This window comes from Pagrus major, chromosome 19, assembly GCF_040436345.1.
Source record: "Pagrus major chromosome 19, Pma_NU_1.0".
In the NCBI taxonomy this organism is placed as follows: Eukaryota; Metazoa; Chordata; class Actinopteri; order Spariformes; family Sparidae; genus Pagrus; species Pagrus major.
This window is the reverse complement of record NC_133233.1, coordinates 13515140-13530639: the sequence shown is the minus strand read 5'-3', so window position 1 is coordinate 13530639 and position 15500 is coordinate 13515140. Positions and strand designations below refer to the sequence as shown.

The window sequence follows — 15500 nt, the reverse complement described above, 5'->3', positions numbered from 1 at the left end:
CTGCCCCCTCCATTTTCCTCACCTTCTTTCTTTCCTTTTGTACCTCAGAAATGAGGTATTGCAGCAGTAAACACTAAAAGCAGGAAGGCCAAAAGAAAGATATATAGAAAAAAAACAGATTGCCTTTTTCATATGTTACTTTTTTGTGGCCTTTGTTGACACCTGGGTTATTCAGAGAAAATGCTGTTTATGTTTATTTCCCACCTTAAAGGATGCATCGCTACAAGAATTGTGCCTTTTGTTGCCTAATGCTGTGTCCTTTTCCCCACTGATGCAGTGCTGCCAACTGCGCAAACAATATTTATCTCCTCATTTGCTAAAAAAGCACACTCAATTTCCTCCTGGGGGTTAGAAAGTAGCAAAGTTTTGCAGAATCAGTTGTTGGACGAGTTGGAGAGTTTCATTACACCTGTTAGCCGAAAAACAACAGGTTCTGTTTTGCCTCCAAATACAGCCAGCAATAAATAATAAGATTTCATGTTGAGTATTTGTGCACGGGGGACAATGGCTTCCTGATTTCTCAGGTGTAATGCTTTGGTGGATGAAGCGCAGGTGTAGGGGATGTGTGGTGGAACCCAGGTGCCGGAGTTATTTCAGGTCTGTGCCGTTAATCACCAACCTGACGCTGAAATATGGCTCGCATTTTAGCGGTTTTAAAATAGAGTTCCCTTGACTGCATATACTTAGGTGGGGAAATAATAATAATAAGGGCAAGATAAAGTCAAGAGACTGTGAGGATGTTTTATATGGATTCGTGCTGCGGAACGTGTTCTGTTTTATCAGCGAATGTGGGCTCAAAGTCTGTAAGATAATAGAAAACTAAAAAGGATCTGATGCTGTCTGCCTGATAGCAATAATTTGACAGTTTCAATTCTGATGCAGCAATCAGGACTTTGATGTAAGGAGCTGATTAATAACTAACCTCACCAATGCCTGTTAAAGGATTTCATGTGCAGATGCAGCTTTCTAAGTAAGAAGAACAAATGAGCGAGGACAAGCAAAGTCCTCCTTTTACCACAAATAAGGTAACTCTTAAAAACACAATACTGAGGCCTGGGACATGGGTGTATTGGCACATTCACTTATGAATTGTATTCCATAGAATACGTACTTGTAAACACAAGGAACACAAAAAACTATGAGCGTCTTTCTTCCTTTTCCTGTTGTGATTCATTTCTGTTACGGCCCCCGGAAGAGTCAGAATGTGACAAAGGTTTACATCAGAAACAGACTGTCTAAATATCTGATTATGAGCTGTTTATCCTCGTTAAACGATGACAACATAGTAACGCCAATACGCAAGTGGCCTCAGATGTGATGCTGGTCAATATCTATTGACAGACAAATCATTGTTGTTGTTCTTTCGTTTCGTCATTGTCCAGGCCCAATGCATGAGGGGCTAAACTGGGAGTGAATGTGATTGGATTTTCAGTCTCCGTCATTAAATTCCCATGCGGGGAATACTAATTCCAGTATTTAGTGCGGTGATGCTAGGGCTTGCTTTCATCTTAAACTGATTCCAGTCTAATTAGATTGGGCATGTGGGGGGTGGTGGATGTATCCGTCTGGACTAATCCCTGCCTCTCTGTCCCAAACATTGTATTATCCAGAGAAAATCCATTGGCTGCAGGCTATTCAAAGGCAGATCTGCCTGAACTGCAGCCTCCATACTGTATCATCTGGAAAGCTGTGGCTGGAAGGGTGCACTGTGCAGTGAGGGTGGAACCTAATGGTCATGAGTGATGTATGGGTTGCAGAAAACGGCATTTAGAATTTACAGTAAACCTTTTATCGTGTATTCAGGGCAAGACCGCTCACTGCTGCGGCCTCTTTAGCAAAGCTGTGTCTGAACTGCTATGAACCACTCTTCTCTTCAGCGGGCCTTTTTATTCAAGGACAGTGCAGTTAGGTAGCAGAATTGGGTGGCCACGAAATACGGTCACATCAAAATGTTGTTTTTTTTTAAGGTTTTATATTTTGTTTGGCCTATAAAGAGTCATTTCAGTAGATATGGGCAATAATTGGCAAACAATACACTTGGGAAAATGTACACAAACACACATGCACACACATTCACTGAGCATAGATCACGCTGTCATCCTGCTTGTGAATTACTGGCAGACCACAGTGAAAAACACAAAGTAAAGAGGTCCTTCTTCCAGGCGCTGAGAAGGCCAGAAAAATGAAAGGCCTTCAGCCATTGTTCTCCACAAAGGTCAAACGCAATTCAATCCCATAATATGGCGGGGGGAGCCCTACCTCGGCAACCGCCTGCGCTTTAGGGGTGAGCAACAGGAAAGGGCCATTCAGCAGAACAGTTGCACCCTGTGAGCCGAGCACATTCGTCAAGGGCGAGGGTTGAAGTCAGAAAGGGGGAGAAAAAAGCTGTTTTTGAGGCTTTTACATGTCGCGGCTGTTTCGCTGCACACTGAAGTGTGTTAAGCGAAACAATAAAGGCCACAACCGATTCTGAGGGAGTGAAAAGATCCTCATCTTCCCCTCCATTTTTTGCTGCCCTTGTGAAATTTCATTAGGTGGATTTAACGACTTGTGAATGTCGGCTTTCTCCGTGACCCTGACACTGGTGTCTGACACGTCTCGCTGGCAGGGTGTGATGTATTGTGTTGAGGTGTTCCTGAGGTGCAATTTTTAATGTGACAGCATCTGTTGACCTTAGATCTAAAATGTCACCCTTCTGTCTCACACCAGCGTGCATTTTGCTTCTTAATAGAATTTTAAAAGCGGTATACAGTCCGCAGCATAAAAGACATTTTCTCATTTATCTGTCTGGTGCTGTGGCTCATTTTCCAATGGTGCACCCTTTGTTCTACACATCAGCATGGGCCTTACACACCTGCAATGACAGAATCAACATTACTTATTTTAGGCTCTTTGCTGTCTGTTGTGGCCGTACATCTGTTTATCCATGGCTGTGATATATTATTGTGGACTTGTCCTCGTTAATAGGAGGGGTCTAGAGCTGCACCTGATCAGATCCAGATTAACAGACACTTTCAAACATAATCCCCTGCATCTGCTTAGAGTCAGATTACCACAAATAGCATAATGATAGGAAATACCCATTATATGATTTAGAATTTTGGCCTGTCGGTGACTGGAATTATAATTATTATGTCAACACAATAATATGTTGACACAATAATATTGTGTCAACAATATGACATAGGTATACTTGAACAGTTTTGGATGTGCCTTAATTGAAAGTGTAATATAAAAAACTAAATGCTAAATGTATGGTAAGTCACCCACTCCTGTCTAAAATACTTATCTAGAGCTGCATTGGCAATTTCAGCAGCATTAATAAGGCTGTCAATTACATTGTACTGGGTAAAAACGCATACGTTCTACATCACTGCCAAAATATTTAAACATTTGCTAATCAAACCACAATATAGCTTTGCCATATAAAATGACAATATAAATTAAATATATCACATATTTTAAGCATTGTATTAAAAATGCTTGTTGACAACATGGGAGTATATTTTGTGTACAACTGAGTTAAATGCAAAAAGCTGTGGATCGTATACTTAAATGACAAGCCAGTAAAACTTCATAATAATATAAATATGTGGTTGGAACTAAAAGAGTGAACATGACAAAAAAATATTTGATGAGACCAAACTGGTTTGCAGATACAGTTTTTAATGTATCACAACAATGAGCAACAAACATACTTGATGAACTATTTCCAGAAGTTGTTCAAATACCATCTACAATAAACGTCATTTCAACTATGACAACAGGTCTGTGACAAAATAAAAAAAAGGTTTCAAAACCATGTTATTACCGTGATACGGTACAGTTGAGACCTCAAACAGTACAGTAACAAAAACTAATGCGACTACTCTCTATATATAAAACATCAATAACATTTTTGGTTTAGTTTATTTAAAGTTTTAGCCATAGGGGCTTCTTCTTATTAAAACCTCAGGGTGCATTTCCTATGTAACCCAGATGTTGAAGAGTACATATTGTGTAGGATATGATTGCGCCATGAAAATCCCTTTGACATCCAGAAGAACAATTCCAATTTCAACCTTTTGAAGGCTGTCCCCATAAACATGACACAATCCATCCATTTTTTTTTTTTTTTTAAAAAGTTCTTTTTTTTTTCTTTTTGGCTGCTGTGCAGTTGCAATATCTATGTACAGTTATATTGTTGGACCATCCTTTTTGTTGGTTTGTTAGCTTTTACCAGTCCTTGGTGTGGAAAGCGTCCTGTCTGATGCTAACATCTTAGCACATGATGCTAGCTGACAGTTCAGTCTTTTAATGCTGAGCCACAGAGTGGGGAAAGGCAAAAAGCCAGAGTTGTGAAAGCCTTTGGAATCAGGACAGTCGCTCATGTTTGTACAATGGCAGAATTGCACCTTGGGAGGCCAGGATGTCTCTTATGAAACACAATCGAAAAGTGTCTTCAGGATTAAAGTAAATGTTAAAATACTAAAAATCCAAATAATGACATTTAAAAAGCTCACGCAGAAAATTAAAAACTGACATTTTGCTTTAAAACTTTGAAAAAAAAAAAAAAAACACCTTTACAATAATAAAACATAAGAGGAAATGTTACTTGATTTCATTGTTTGAAACAATAACTAAGCATGATTTGATTTAACCTGTCAAACAGTTGCATTACATGCTACTTGCTCATCTCAGAATAGGAAATACCAAAAGCAATACATTTTTGCATTTCTTCATATTAATAAATTTGTACCATGCACAGCCAACTACGAATATGTACAACAGCTTAGCTTTCTTTGTTCACAAGCCTTTTTCTTTCATACAAATAGCCTTCTGTTACTTTGGAATGAATCACATTGGTTTCAATTACCAAACTAGAAAGTGATTCGTAAAAAATTGAACACCCTTTGACAGCTTTCACATTCTTAGTTCCACAGCAAAATAACAAAATTTAAAAAAAAAAAAATAGCAAAGCAAAGCAATTAATGGATCAGTATTATGTCTGGTAGAAAGTTGAGAGAATTTATGGCAAGCAAAATAACATTACACACAGTAGCAGCAAAACTTTGTAAGGTAATACTTTGCAATGTTGAAATCACTAAATGTGGAAAAATTAAAATGTTGACTTTAACTGTAGATCATCAGAAGTGCCCAGAGAATTGATGGGAGGACGTCAACCTATGCACTAAATGGCTGTGTATAGGTGTAACACTGTTTTAAGTCCTACAAGTACATGAAAATGCTTTTAATATACAACAAAAATGCTGTTGTCCCCCTTTTAAAGCAGCATATTTGCAAATGTATAGCAAATGATCATACCTTTTTTAACATTGTGACCAACTTGTACCTTAACAGTTTCAAGTATACAGTACTGCTTTCATGGATGCACCAATTGTTAAATAGGTCTCTAGATTGTTAGGCATCAATCCTGTAACAAATATGGACCAATATGCTGCTGCAATAGACACAAATAATAATTAAAACACAAACATACATACATACAAACAGAAAAAAATCTATTAAATTAACATATGGCCTAATCAAATAATAAAAAGACAAATAAAAACAAAATAAGTGCACTATAGTCCAGACACAAGCAGGTACCGTAACAGTACAGCAATTCACAAATGAAAAATGTTATATTCACATAATCCGAGAGTCTATCAAAACTAGAGTTATTACCTCTTCAGAAAAAGGGTGTGAGCAGAGGTAAAAGTGAAAGGGTAAGAGTTGGCACAGATTAGTATATACTACAAGAAAAAATGGGGTGGGAAATAGATACAGCTTGTTGTAATACAAACTGGCAAACACAGGGGCATCATACACATTTACTTCACCATTCTAAATTCCCTCAGTGGCAAAACCATACTGTCTTTGTAGGGCAAAACTAAAAGGATATGCACATCGTCCACTGTAACAGTAATATTGTCTCTTGGTACTCTATACACATCAAGGAAATGCGTCCGATAAAGCTTGACATGTTTTGGTTATAAGCCAAGTGTACCCAGGCTTGTTGCTGCTTTAACAAATGAGAAATGTTATGTTCTGACCTGAGAATTTAAAGCTACTGAATTACACCTATCTAAACTAAGAGAGATTCTCTTTGAGGGTTCTGGATCGTCATCCCATACAGTACATGCTAGCATTTGGAAAACAATCCAGCTGAGGTGCAATTTGCTATCGTGAGAGTTTTTGGCTTGAAACAAGCCCCCCAAGGGAGCCTGTGGGATTTTTTCCTACTCCATGTTTTTGTATACAATATAAGCTCAGTCAAGCATCTGCAACAGTTCTGTCCATAACAAAAATCAATCAATATCTTGCCAGCATATCAATATGGGAAAAACAATCCTGAGTCAATCATTTGGTACTGTAATTTTTTGGGTTAAGAGAAACTTTGGAACTGCAGTTTAAAAAGTCTTATTTTTTTCTTTAAGCAAGGGATCCTTTTGTCACTCCTACACACTGAACATATCCATTCTGATACTACTGAAGCTCGCGTCGAGGCCAGAGGCCGACTTAGCCTTGACTTCCAACGCGTTATCTAAGTCATCCAGCTTCTGGCTTAGCTCATTGTCAGACTCATCTGAACAACTCTCGGTGGGTAGTGAGGTTGGAACCCCTGAGGTGCTGCAGGAAGTTGAGGTAACCGTTGAAGGTGAGGAGAGGGGGGGAGGAGGAGAGGCAGACGGGGAGGAGGAAGCAGCTTTCCGGGCTGTGGTGGCCTGGAACAGGACATTTGGCCAGGACTTCATGGACAAGTGAGAGAGATGAGGAAAGGTGTTATTAGAAGAAGCTGCAGACTGCGAGGTAGATGTGGTGTTAGGAGTAGGGGAGCAGACAGAGTGAGGTAATAATCTAGTATGCTCTTTGGCATTTCTCATTGCTTGTTTGATTGTTTTCTCTTTGTGCAAGCTCGACTGAAGGTGTTGGCCAAGTGCTTCATTCCCGTTAACAACCACATTGCAGGCAACACAAGTGTAGTTGCTCACTGCCTTTCGAAGCACTGTCTCTTGCGGGTCAGTAAAAGGATGTCCGAAGTAACAGAAGGACTTCTGATGACGCACCACTGAATCTTCGTCAGCAAAAATCATCTGGCACTTCCTGCATATAAACTCATGCTTGACGGATGGTACAATAAAAGCGTCAGGAAAATCCATGGTACTTTTGGTATCTGTTTTCGGTTCTTCTTTTGTGCTTTCTGTTGAAGAGCCTTTGTTGGTGTCATCCCTAGCATCTATAGCTTCTTTTGGTTTGAAGGAGTTGGTGGTGGTGCTCTTTATGCTCTGGGGTGTCTTCACAGGGGTTGGTTTCTGCTGCTGCTGCTGCTGCTGTTGTTGTTTCTGCTGTTGCTCAAGTTGTTTCTGCTGCTGCTGTTGTTGCTTCTGCAGTGAATCCTGCAGGGACTGCTGGTACTGCTGCAGGAGAGCGGTCGGGGAGAGACCAGCGGCCATGGCAGCTTGTGGGACTGCTGCTGGGCCATATGGAAACAGGCTCTCCATTCCACACAATGGTGGAAAGTAGCCCCCTGGTTGGACCCCTCTAGGAAGCTGCGGGGAGAAGCAGTTGGGAAATCCAGGCAAAAAGTAGGGCAGGAACTGCCCCCCCAGGAAAGAGCTGGGATCACCTGCGGCAAGAGCATTCTGAAGTGCCTGAAGCTGTGTGGCATCCAGTTGAGTCTCACTTCTTGGTTTCCCTGGAGCCGGACTTGGTTTCTCCCTTTTCTTGGCCATGCTGGGGGTCTCAGGGCGCGAGCCGCTCTCGTTCTCTCGGTCCTTCACCTTCATCTGAGATGGCCTATCTCCTTGCTTCTTGCTGCTGTCTCTCTCTCTCTCTTTACCTTGCTGCTCTGTATGATTTACTGCTGCCAAAGGTGTGGAGGGAACAGGAGGAGGAGGAGGAGGTGGAGGAGGAGGAGGAGGAGTCTGCAGAAGAGTCTTGGTTGGGGTAGTGCTGAGAGACATGGCAGGAGAGGGGGTGGCTGGTGTAGGGAACCCAAGCATGCCAGCACCGGGAGACGCTAAAGCTGAAATACAGTGGTATATAAATATGGAAATATTCAATATTTAAATATTCAACCCCAAATCAGTATGGATATTAGTTTGTATGACAAGATAAATTTGACACTGGCTGAGTCTTTATCTCTCTTGTTAAGATTTTGTTATGGATCAAAACTGTCACATGCGCTTTATGATAATTTCAATCTGCCAATATATTATAATATAAATATACCAAACCTACAATAAGGGGAAAAACAAACAACACAAACAAAAGCCATGATATAGACACATTTGTTGTAAAAAATCTCTGAATTATCAATTAGCAGTTCATCTCTGATGATGACATTATGCATGCACTAATTCCCACCATTTTTAGTTTTAAAATAGTTTTAAAAAATAAGACTTTTTGACAAACACCACTGTGATACAGAATAAACAGTAGTATAGTAGAATAAAATAGTGCATGATAAAGCTCAGTTCATAAAGCTTCTAGTCTATTTAACTTTTTTCACTGTTTGTCATACTAACTCACCAGGTGTGTTCGGTGGGAAAACAGGAAGTGATGATGGCCCATTGACCCCAGGAAGTAGCACTGGCGGAAGGCCAGATAACCCTGGGTAGCCTGAGGGTAGGCTGAGGCCATGAAGTGCATTATTGTTGTCCACTGCAGTCTGTTGCTGCTGGCCAGGCAGGCTGAGTCCCTCACCAGCTTTCTTCATACGGTCCAGCTCTTGCTGGGCCATTAGCTGACGGACAGTGGTTGGTGCTAGGTAGTCCTTTTCTCTATCTACCTGGTTCCCCAGGGTTTCTTGCACTTTGGCGATGTGCTGTTTGGAGAAGATGTGGTCTCGGACGGACATCCGGGCAGTGTACTTTACACCGCACAAAGTACACTCAGGCCTGGGCCCCTCTGGTGAGCCTTGACTTATCATGAATGGCTTTCCAATGTTAATCTTGAATTTCTTTTCTTTAGCACGGGCATTCTGGAACCACACCTGGACAACACGCTTGGGAAGTCCAATCTCATTGCCCAGCATCTCACACTCTTGCATTGTAGGAGTGCGGTAGTCACTAAAACATGCTTTGAGGACTTTAAGTTGCAGGTTACTCATCTGAGTCCTGAATCGTTTGTGGCCTGGCCTATCCCCAGAATTGCTGCCTTTCCCAGACTTGAAAGGGTTGTTTGCCCCAAAGGGACTAGGGGAACTGGGATCAGCTAGGCTTGACGATTCACTCCTGTCATCCATGTCATCATCTCTGGAGCTAAAGTAAGAGTCACAGTCTCTTCCAGACAAGCTAAGGGCAGGGCTCACCATGCTGAATTGGAACCTTTCACTGCCGGCATCAGAATTTGACGCCAGGCCACTCTTGTTGTCGCTCAGCTTCTCCCCTCCATTGGCTGTGAAGCTCTCAACTTCATTGTTATTTCCCTCATCTCCAGTTGTAGCATCGCTAATGGCTGTATTAATTGACGATGTCTCATCAAAGTCCATCTTATTGAGGTCATAAGATGAGGCTTCTGCTGAATTCATATTTGGCCCTTCAGTTTCATCACAGTTTTCAGCTTTTAAGGATGAAGGGCTTAAGAAGTTTTTTACCTGCGCCTCAGATGGTTTGACTGGAGTTGAGGATGCAGCAGGCAGCTCATACTCATTTGGCTCAGTCTTGGTAGGCAGCTGTGGGTAATCAAAGAAATTATACTTATTTGGGCTTTCACCTCTTTCATTTTCTTGATTCATCATTGGGCTTGGTGGCAAGCTAAAGCCTGCCTGTTTAGCCTCATGCCAGTGTCTAGATCGTATGTGGCTATCTAGAGCAGATTTAGCCTTGAACAGTGCTCTGCAAAAGGGGCATTTCTTGTGGGACTGGGCATGCCCAATAGCCCTAAACTGCCCCTTTCTCTCTCTTGCACGAGTATTTTGGAACCAAACTTGCACAACTCGCTTTTTCAAGCCAACCTCTCGTGCAATGTGGTCCAACATCTTCCTTGTTGGGTTAGAGTCAAGTAGGTATTTGTCATAGAGAATCTCCAGTTGTTCTGGTGTGATGGTGGTTCTCAAACGTTTATCTCTGTGTTGCTCCTCACTACTGTTTCCACCATCTTTATCGTTAGCACTTTCGTCTTTGTCATCTAGTTTTCTCTTCATTGCTCCAGAGCCTGCAGCAGAGGCCAAACCAGAGCTACCCTGCGAGGGGATTTGGGAGAGGCCTCCAGATAACAGCTGGCTAGCCATTAGAGGGTTATTGGGGTCAAATATCATATAGGGCATATCAAGGGGTCTTTCAAGGAACTGGGAGTGAAGGAATTGGTTTTGGGCAGCCAAGAAATGCATGTGCTGGTGCTCCTGCCATAGCTCCACAGTGGGGAATGCAATCTTACACTGGTCACACTGGTACTGAAGCATTTGGTGGGGGAGGCTATTGGTGAGTGAGGAAAGGGCAAGGGAGAGTGGACTTGAGGGCACCGCTGCTGCCTGTGGCTGGGAATGGGGTCTTGACATTTGTGGTTGAGGAGCTTTCTGAGGAGGTGGCTGAGGTGTGCAAGCCTTTGATGGTCTGGGTTCTGGTAGTGACTTGATCACTGGTGAGGCAGCACTCTCAGTTTGCTTAGGTTCAGTTTCAGGGGCAATGTCTGGCTTCGGGGAAGTTTTCCCCATGCTGGCACGAGGAGAGGCCATCACAGGGGAGCTTGAGCCAGAACTGGTGGCCGTTCCATGGGACTGTCTGGATGGCTCTGAAGTTACTTGGGAAAACTTCATTGAACCGTGCTCAATATAATCTACATCTTCCTCACACATGTTGTCCTCATTACCTTCCTCATCTTCATCCTTATAACACAGCTTTTTCTGGTGAGTGATAAGGTCAAAGATGCGTGGGAACACGATGTTGCACTTTTTACATTGGTACTGCATGTTGCTGGTTCTGATGTATCGTTCATTGGTCAGCTCTTTCTTCTCATCTTTGGAATCTGCCTGGTTTTCATAACTCTTACGAGCTTTCTGGCGGGCATTCTGGAACCACACCACAATGACTCGGGTTGGTAAGTTGAGCACAGTCGAGAGCTGCTCAATCTCATCATCCTTTGGATAGGCATTAGTGTCAAAGAAATCTTGAAGTATCCTTAACTGGTAATCAGTGAATCTGGTCCTTGAGGACCTCTTGTTCAAGGATGACTCAGTTCTGTAGTATTCATGTGCGTTGAGCTGGGGCTCCATTCGAATATCTTCCAATGTAGTAATGGGAGGGATATTAAAATTATAGGGAGAGTCTTTACTCCGCTGCCTCTCTTTGAAGAGAGTGTTACGGAACCAGTGCTTTATGACTTTTTGGGGCAAACCAGACTTCTCTGACATCTCCTGAATTTGCTCTTCATTGGGGGAATTGTTGATGTCAAAGTTGGCACGGAGGATCTTAAGCTGGTCATCTGTGATACGGGTGCGTGGTCGCTTAAACTGGGACTGGCGGAGGAAGTTTGGATCAAGACCTAATTGTTGCTGGCAGAGCTGAGTAAGGTCTGTGGGAAGAGAGTCCATGGTGGGCAGCTGGAGGGTCAGCTGAGGTGGCAGGCCTGGGTGTTGGACAGACTGCATCATTAGAGGTGAAAAAAGGGGCAAATCCAAGGGAACAGGAAGTTGCACTTGGGGAGGAGCAGGAGGGGCAGAAGGTGGTGGAGGAGGGGGTGGCTGCTGGGGTGGTGGTGGCTGATGAGACTGCTGATGTGGGGTCTGATGAGAGACAGGAACTGGTGAAGGTACTGGGGTTTGGGGCTTAGTCATTGATGTTGAAGGAGGTTGTGGAGCTGTAACTGGCGCTGGAGCAGGAGGTGGTGGTGGAGGAGGGGGAGGTGGTGGTGGTGGTGGAGTCTCAGGTGAAGCAGGGTTTATTGGATAGAGTTTATCATAGGCTTCTCTGTACTGCTGGGCAAACTTTTCCAGTTCCACATATGGGAAAAATTGACTGTGCACATGTTCCTGGTGGCTTTTGAGAATAAGCATATTGGAGAAGAGTTTTCCACACATCCCACACTCAAGCTTATCAGTGTTCAATTCTGCTTGTTCAACTCCATCTTTGTTTTTCTTTTGGTTCTTCTGTCTGTTTTCATTGTACTGGATGACCAGCTCAAATCCAAAGTTCTCCAGCAGTGCTTTTGCTGCATTGCCCCTTGCTCCTGACACAATACGTGGAGGAGGAATCAATGGCTCTGAGAACTTTGACTTTTTAGGGTCTTTGTTGTCTCTTCCTCCATCACCTAAAGCATCATTTTCCATCTTTGCTCTGTTTTCTTGTTTTTCCAGGTGGTCCTCTGCCTCTCGTGACATCTGAATTTCTGAAACTGACACAGTGCTGCATTCCATTTTGGTTTTGTGGTTCTGCAGTTGCTGGTTTTTCTGTTGCTGAATTTGGGACTGTGCCTGAGAGGCTTGCTGCTGTTGCTGCTGAGCCTGTTGCTGGGCCTGAGCCTGCTGCAGCTGATGCTGCTGTTGCATTTGCTGCTTCAGGTCCTCTAGGAATGATCCAGTAAGGCCGGGCATTCCAAAAGCTGCTGCTGAGTGCAGTGCAAGTTCTGGGCTAAGGTTGAACTCTGCTCCCGGGATGTAGAAGGGGAAGAGGAACTGTGGCTGTTGAAATTGCAGCAGTGCTTCTGGGGTCATTGGGAAATGGGGGAAGAAAGCTGGATTAAGGAATTGAGGCTGGAAGAAGGCAGCCTGTTGCTGGAGTTCATGTTGAAGCTGCAGTTGCAATTGGGCTGAGGACTGCGCTGACTGGTGGCTACTTGCCTGTGCTGAAACATGGTCAGTAGTTGTTTGTTTTATGTTGTTGCTGCTGTTTGCTTCTTTGGGATCCACAGTGTTTTCTTTGTTAGCAGAGGGTGTTCCACTTCTAGCAGTGTCTGAGTTGTTGTTCCCTTGTGTGCTTGGGGCTGGGCTTTTTGCAGGCACTGGAGCACTACTGCCAGTGCTACTGTTGCTCATTTCAGTTTTGGCTGTTCTGGCTTTGGTCTGGTGAAGTACTGACCTCATGTGAATTTCAAGTGTTGAGCTTTGGCTGTAGGCAACATTGCAAATATTGCATTTGAATGGTTTGTTGTCAATGCTGTTGCTTGTCTCTTGTGGAACTGGGCTTGATGCCTCTTGAAGAACCTTCTTCAGCTTATGCAGGTGGGAAACTGAATTATAGTGGACAAGTAGGATGTTCTTCTGGGTGAAGGACTCCTTACATACTGTGCACTTGTAAGGCCGAGAAGGGTCCAAAAATTTCTCCATTGTAAAGTTGGGCCCTTTCCTAAATGGTAGGGTTCGTTTTGGTTCTGCTCCCATTTCATCAAGCAGAGAGCTGCTGTCGCTTCCTGTAGGACTGGGCTTCTCTTCCTGGTCCATTTCATCATCTTTGTCCAAGTCATGTTCAAAGGCCTGAGCCTCCTCCAAGGCCCTGGCCTCACTCTCAGTGATATCGCCATTCAGTGGCAGATTTCCTATGAGTTGCTGCACCTCAGCTTCACTAAGTTCAGGGTGTCCATTTTCCAAATGCTTCCTGAGGGCCAGGAATGTCCTGAAGCTGCGCTGGCAAAGGCTGCACATTGTGGCTGCTCTGATGGCATGGTACTGGGAATGTATCTGAAGCTTCTGCATTGTCTTGAAGGCCAGGCTGCAGTGGTTGCAACGGTATTTGTAGACATGTCGATCAGATACTGAGAGCTGCTGTTGTTGTTGCTGGAGCCTTTGGAGCTCACTGAGATGGTCCTGTAGGGTATCAGGGGACTTGCTATCATGTCCTAAACCACTGGCTCTCTTCCAGGCTGGGGCCTCTGAGGCCTCTTTTGGGGGCTTAAGTTCCTCACCCTGCAGGTCCAAGTCATTCTTTTCTTGAGTGTTCAGCTCATCCTTTGAGATGTTTCCTACAAGTAGAAAATACAATATCAATCATTATTATTTGTCTGATAAATGACAACTAAATGAACAAACAACTAGAGAATTATACATGTCTGTATTCATATATTTAAATATAACTTTATTAACACTCAGACATAAAGTTAAAGACACCAGAAAATAATCTAAGTACCAAATTTTGCTTACCTTGAGACTTTCCTGACCCATCAGTAAGAGAGGTAGAGGAATCCATTAAAGATAGACCTTTGTCTTGTCCAGTTTGGGGATGCATTATATTATTTGGTGTTGCTGTGTCAGGTCCGACAACCTATCAAGACCAAAGAAATTTCTTTATTATGATATCAATTTAAAATGATGATATGATATGGTAGATTCTACAGTATGTCCAATATTTCTAACTGTTGAGGAAGTATTTCAACTTGCTTCGTGCCTTTAAAGCAAATCTCATAGAATATTTGCTCCTCGCAGTGGACAACAACAATCAAAGTTATGGCAGTATCTTAAGAGAGTACCATAAATGCATGGGAAATGTTTTCTGGGAATCTTGCAGCAAGCCCATGCCTTAAACTATACACGAGACGAGGGTGTACAGGACTGTCATTTTCATTGTCATGTTCACTTTTTAAAATAGGTATTTAAAAATGTTTGTTTTCTAGGTGCCTAAAACATTTAACAAACATTTTTACGAGACAGAAACATCAAAGTAAACAGCTGGTTATCATATTTTGTAATTACAAAAAACCTTTTTTTTTTATTGAAAATTACTTTTTCTTTTGAATACTTTTTTCCCTTTTAAAATAATTTTTTAAAAACATTTCGATACACAAACACACACATCATATTCATAATCATTACTTCTACGTACAGTCATAATCAGCTTTTCCACGCAGTCAGGAGCCACACTGTGAAGGTGGGTGAGATGCAGCTGCAGGTGAATCTTGTTGCTCAGGACATCCTGGCACAATGGGCAGCGGATCACTGGCTGCATGGAATGCTGGGACATCACATGGAGCTGCATACGGTTGGCATCTCTACTGCTGTAGTTGCAATATGGACACTGCTGAACCTTAAAAAAAATTAAAAATGGTAAAAAAAAAGAGGTATATTAAGTGTTTGGTTGGCAGAGAAAACAACAAAGACATTTTTCCACAACAGACCCATTAGCACCACTTTTCACAGTCTGCCTCACCAAAGAAACCAGATGCCAGACATTACTTTTTGAGAACAAACAAGGGTTTCATCAAGACATGCAAGAACCATGTCTGCTGCACTGTTAGTGTTGAAAATGACTGCATGTCTGAAAAATAAAATTTCCTATTCTTCCCCACACACACCACATTCACCTCTCCCCACCAACCCCCATGTCCACCTTAACACAGAAAATGTAGATCAACCATGTTTCATGTAATTCACTTAAGTCTCTCAACTCATGCAATTTTATTAGCAGAAAACACGATTGGCCAGAATTTCTAATCAGGGTATTACAGATGACAAAGGTGTATACTCTCCCAAGCTACGCCTTGCCCTCATTACAGGGAGTACTCTGAACATAGCTGCCTCCCCACCACCTGTCTTAATAGAATCCATTTCTGAAATGACTAAGTCCTCCCTCTTTGCAGGGCCAAGAACC

At 42.7% G+C, this 15500-nt stretch overlaps 1 protein-coding gene across 1 annotated transcript in view; it reads right to left on the bottom strand.

Annotated features, from left to right (window-relative positions):
- Positions 1 to 3646: 3646 nt before the first annotated feature.
- Positions 3647 to 15500, bottom strand: part of zfhx4 (zinc finger homeobox 4) — an 82148-nt gene continuing 70294 nt past the window's right edge. The window contains exons 9-12 of the mRNA XM_073487911.1: positions 14736 to 14936; positions 14057 to 14177; positions 8515 to 13878; positions 3647 to 8008 (exon numbers count right to left, since the gene is read on the bottom strand). Of these exons, the coding sequence (XP_073344012.1) occupies positions 6441 to 8008; positions 8515 to 13878; positions 14057 to 14177; positions 14736 to 14936 (7254 nt within the window). The 3' untranslated portion in view covers positions 3647 to 6440. The remainder of the gene's footprint in view (positions 8009 to 8514; positions 13879 to 14056; positions 14178 to 14735; positions 14937 to 15500) is intronic.